Source organism: Colobus angolensis, unplaced genomic scaffold (genome assembly GCF_000951035.1).
Source record: "Colobus angolensis palliatus isolate OR3802 unplaced genomic scaffold, Cang.pa_1.0 Scaffold412, whole genome shotgun sequence".
NCBI classification, from domain to species: domain Eukaryota; kingdom Metazoa; phylum Chordata; class Mammalia; order Primates; family Cercopithecidae; genus Colobus; species Colobus angolensis.
The window spans coordinates 7,734-13,115 of record NW_012117511.1 but is presented as its reverse complement, the minus strand read 5'-3'; the positions used below and the strand labels follow the sequence as shown (position 1 = coordinate 13,115).

The window sequence follows — 5,382 nt, the reverse complement described above, 5'->3', positions numbered from 1 at the left end:
TGGACCTTTTGGATATAAAACTTTCAAGTCAGGTACTCTCAGTCAGAAGGCTATGGGGCCCTAACTCTGGTGAGCTGGCCTGAACCACGGGCCAGTCTTAGTTACTGAATATCCCAGGCTTTCTCTAGTGGACAATCCAAGTTACCTGTACCTGTGGCTGAGTCTCCTAAAACAGCCCAGGAACTGGAGCGTGGGGTGGGGATTAAGGCCTATTCTTGCCATATCCAGTGTTCACACTTTGGACCAATTACTTGGTTTCATCCTCAGAGCAACCTAGGAAGTATTTCCTGCTGCTTTACAGATGGGGAAACTGAGGAACAGAGGTGCTGAGTCATCGGCTGAAGGTTACTAGCTAGGGGAGGGAGGATAAAGGACTACAAGTGCATGCTGGAGGGGACCAGAGCCACAGCCAGTGTGCCTGCCCTTTCACTACCCAAAAGAGCAGCTCTTGGAAGACCAGCCAAGGAAACTGGCTTGCTTGGCTTGGAGGTTAGTCCCATATAATACAAACAGCTGATCGCAGATATTTTGGAAAACAGGACTGGGAGTGGAGTGGGGTGGGGTGAGCTTTTGGGAACTTGGCTTGTTATCTTGCTGGTTTTCTTACCAGTCTGCAGGAGTCATTGATTTAATGTCCAGCTTCTAGTCATGGGGAAATAAAATGGTCACAGGGAAAAGAATAGAATTAAAAAGCTTGGAAAATCCATGGGTCACGCAAGCCCGTAATTGTTGGGTGAAAGGAGGGAAAGAACTAAGGTTTATTATTGAGCCTTGTGCTGTTTTTCATGTGTGTCTCTCATTTACACTTCACAGCAACTTGAACTTTGGGTGTTATACAGACGGTAGTGGGATTCTGACTTTACTAATTAAATTGACTGCAGTGTTCAAGTAACTGCAAACACTGAAAGCCAAACCCCAAACTTCTCCCCAGCAAACCGTTTTATTCTAGCATCTAGCAGTATTAGCACTGACTGGTTCAGGGCTCCCTGGACTCAGGAACATAGAAGTGATAGGCTTTGGGGAGCTCCAGGACTTACAGCATTCAGGGAACATGCACTTCTCCACCTGCTCCAGATCCTCACTGCAGTCTCCAAGTTCTGCCAGAGACTTGAGCATCCGCTGTCGGGTTCGCATGCCCTTCCCGCAGGTCACGCTGCAGTCACTCCACTCGGACCATGGGGACAGCAAGCATGGGATGGTATCTAGATCAAGAACCGGGTTTGCCACTGAGAACAGGTTCCTTTTGTTTTCTTTGAGCTCCCTGGCCTGACAATGTCCCACACCCAGTCCCCTGCTTTGCCCCCTGGAATAAAGTGGAATTGGCCCATGGGTTCAAATAAGAGTGAATTCTATGGAGCAAGAGGTGGCTCAGCAGCCTACTGCTCTTCTTGTCACTCTCTTTCATCTATCCCCTCCTCCGCCCCGGTGGTTATGACATGAGGGTTGGAATATGACTACGCAAGTCCCCACTGGAAATGCCACTGAGGATTTCGTAGGGTCTTCCTAGAGACAGGAACATCCCACACTCAGTAAGAATCAGGCACTAAAGAAGAGGCTCAGGGCTGCATTTTCGGACATTGTGGTCCTGAACTCCCTAGAATGTGCATGTACTTGTGTGCCTGTATACACCTGTGTACTGATGTGTGGGCCCATATGCATCTGTGCACAGAGCAGGGGAGGTCATGCTTTATGGGATCAACCAAGTCCAATGTACAACAGGAGTGGGCTGGACCTGGGTGGTGTATGTCCCGCCTAAATGTGTTGCCCCTCCTCCCCACCACGGCAAGAAAGACACTCCTATAAAACACAGCTGCAGGTGAATTCTATCCAGAGGCCACCAGTTTGCCACCCCAGCATTGCTCAGAATGTCCCCCAATGGAGGTTACTCTCTCTGGGTCTGGTTGATGTCCACACACCTATGGCTCTCATCTGGCTCCCAGCAGTGCCTGGCAAGGACCGTGGGCCAAGCTTTCCTCCTGCTCAGCCTCCGACCTTCATGGTGGTAATAGTGGATGCTACGGCCCTCCACGCCTGTCCCCGGTGGCCTCCTTCAAGCCCACCCCCGCTCCCACTCACGGCACTCCGGCATCATGCACTTCTCTGCCTGGGACGTCTGGGCCTTGCACATGGAGCCGTCTGCGGGGCTCATCTTGATCGTGCGGTGCCGTTTCTTCATGCCCACGCCGCAGGTGGCGCTGCACTCCTCCCACTCGCCCCATTCGGTCGTCAGGCAGCTGCTGGGAGCTGGGGAGGCCGGTAGCACTGGAGTCGCACCTGCTGTCTCCCCGACCTGCTTGCCCGCCCGCCCGGGGCCCCCACTCACAGCACTCCTCGTTGACTGTGCACTTCTCCGTTTCCTCAGTGGGCAGCGTGCACACGGAGCCGTCCTCTGGGAACGGCTTCACGTACCTCTCCCGGGACCTCATGCCCGTCCCGCAGGAGATGCTGCAGGGCGACCAGGTGATCCACTCGGACACAGTGCAGGTGCAGCCGTCTGCAACATACCGAGCGCGCCTGCAGCAGCGGCGGGGGCCCGCCAGGCCGCGCGCGGGAACTTCCCGCCAGTGGGAATCAAGAGTTAGGCAGCTGAGGATGTCAGCACGCCTAAGAGGTCTAAATCCTTAAACCGGCAAAGTTCTCTAAGAGGAAATGCCTCTTTTCCAGGTGCATGGGACACTCAGAATTACTCCTTATGTCATGAAAATACTTTTGAAAGATGCTTGTATGGAAAGGAGGGTGTTTAAAAACTGTAGACACACATATATCTAAGATACGATATAATTTGATCCACATATAATTTAAGATAAATCATAATCCATTTGTACGAGGAACAATCCTTCCCTGTGGAGGGGGAGGTTAAGGACCTCAGCTCCTCAGCTTAGACAGCTCCCCAGTCCCAGCCCCAAGAGAGCCTTCAATGTTGACAGGCCAGTCCCAGCTTTCCTCCCGCCTGTTTGTAGGAATGACTTGTCTATGGGAGGGTTTACTCCCCTCCAAAGTGCTTATTGTGGGCAAAACGAGCTAGCAATAAACCACCATGCAAGTGCAGCACTGGGAGAGGTATTTAAGAGCCTCCCCCTAGGCAGAGCCAAGGAATTAATGACCTGCATGGGATACGCTTGCTTTCTCTATCCTCAGCTTGGAAGTGGTTTTTTTCCCTGCCATACACCAGTCCTGCCTAACCATACCTTCCCATTGCCTTATTGCATCTGTAAGATCAATGAGTAGCGTAGATCTATCAGGCAGAGAAAGGGGTCATGGCTTGGGAAGCAGATAGCCGACCTTTGCACAGCAATCAGCTTAGTGCAATCTTGCAGCTTGAGCCATCATGACTGCATGATGTTGCAAGATTATACTTAAAGCCTGACCTTTGTGCTGTTGCAAATCGAGAGACTGAGAATTTCTGCAATCAGCCCGAACGTCCTGACACAAAGAAGTGAGAGCGCTCTGACTCACGCTGAGGTAGAACACAGATGAGGGGCCGTAAATGACAGAATTAGGGCAATGGATCTAGATTCAATCTGGGCTGATCTGTTAACAGACTCCTTAAGAAGAGATTGGAGTTAAGGCCCAGAAGCAGGCTATGTGTTATCTGTAACTTGTCATAAGATGTATCTATGTTTGTTAGTTCTTCAGTAAAAGAAGGGAGCGTGGTCAGTCAATCTCAAGAATTCCTTTGATGTCATAAGAGAGGTTCTGGGTTTAGAGCCCTCAAGATACTGTTGCAGATAGGAGTCTGCCCAAGGTGGGCCCCGCTGACATCTACTGTCAGGGTCCTTGTGCCCTCGCCAGGGACACTGTCTGACTGCTGGGCAGACCCTCCCTTCCTGAACTCCTGCAAGCCCCTGGCTGGTCTGGGTTGTCTCCTCACCTGCGTCACTGCAGCCAGGGCCCATGCAGGGCTGGAAGTCCTGGGTGTCGGGGCAGGGGACGCTGAGGTCCAGCTGTGCCTTCAGCATGCGCTGTCGCATCCTCTTGCCTTTGTCGCAGGTGGAGGAGCTGCAGGCGGACCATGGGGACCAGTTGGAGTAGATGCAGGTTTCAGGGGTGTCATCTGGAAAGAGTGTTTGACATGTTTTCCCTGGGAGCTTATGGGAGCTGCCACTGGCCCTCTCCCCATACTGGCTCATCTGGGAACAAGAAAAGCCATGCTGCCAGACTGGCCTCGGTGAGCCTGCGTGCCCCTGGGATGGAAGCAGCCATTCACTTCCCTTTCAAGATGACAGTTTAACATCTTGCTAATAAATATCTAAATGAGCAGAATGATTCTTATTATCCCTTCCGCTCAATACATGAACTTCTTCTCATTTTCAGTCCCTCATCTTGGCATTGTTTCCACACACATGCATGCTCACTGTAGGCAGTTTTGAAAAGCTCAAGGCTTGTTTTCATGCCATGGCTTCATCTTCCCAATGATCCCGTACACAGTTGTCATGGTAAGAATAAAAGCAGCCGCTATTCATTGAGTACTTATCACGTACCAGCACCATTCTAAGAGCCTTACATGTTTTATCCCATTTAATTCTCACAACTGTATGAAGCAGGTTCTTTTATCATCCCCATTTGACTGTCAAGGAAACTGAGACAGAAAGGTTAGCTTCTTGCCCAAGATCACCTGTCTACTGAGAGTCCAGGTTGTCTGGCTCCAGATCCCATAAGAAAACTTGAGCTTGAACCATTACTCTGTGCTCCCTCCTGACTGTAAGATCTGGGCCTTTCTTTGCTTGCTGCGAAAGTGAATGTATCCACACCTGCCTTATAGACTGGCCTGAGAATCGAAGCAGAGAGTAGTCTGAATCCTGCGCAGCCCATTCAAACGAGATTTACATGATTGTTTTAAAGGCCTGATGTTGTTGAGTATATATTCTGATGTCATATCTTCACCAATTCCCTATGCTTTATGCCTAACCTTGGCCTTGTTTTTGATTATTTCTTGAGGAGAAATCCTCAGAGATAGGATTACCAAGTCAAAGCACATGGTTTACGGTTCTTAAAACAGGTTAGCAAATTGCTTTCTCAAAGGGTTGTGCCAATTTATGTTGCCACCTGCAATAAAAGAAAACAACGTACCTTCATCTTTCTCTTCTGGAGCCAGGTCAGCTACAGTATCATCGACATTGTCAGGTACAATATTGCATTGTTCCCCCTGCAAAAGGAATTTTACTTGGAGGGCTCACATAGCGAAAGAAGGGAACGTGTAGTGTGAAGATGAAAGAGGACTAAAATCTAGTGCCCATTCTGTATACCAATCGTATGCCATGGCAAAGTTCTGGGCCAACATTTACAATCTGCCTGAGAAAGAAATGCCAAGAAAGCAGAAATGGCTAACCAGAGATGATAAATACATAACTTGGGTACCAGCACTCCCCAGTTCCTGGCCCA

General features: G+C 50.0%; 1 protein-coding gene across 1 annotated transcript in view; it reads right to left on the bottom strand.

Moving 5' to 3' along the window:
* Positions 1-5,382, bottom strand: part of LOC105521920 (spondin-1-like) — a 12,639-nt gene that overhangs the window by 2,890 nt on the left and 4,367 nt on the right. The window contains exons 2-6 of the mRNA XM_011956277.1: positions 5,071-5,146; positions 3,872-4,054; positions 2,324-2,494; positions 2,077-2,244; positions 1,038-1,202 (exon numbers count right to left, since the gene is read on the bottom strand). Coding sequence (XP_011811667.1) covers positions 1,038-1,202; positions 2,077-2,244; positions 2,324-2,494; positions 3,872-4,054; positions 5,071-5,146 — 763 coding nt within the window. The remainder of the gene's footprint in view (positions 1-1,037; positions 1,203-2,076; positions 2,245-2,323; positions 2,495-3,871; positions 4,055-5,070; positions 5,147-5,382) is intronic.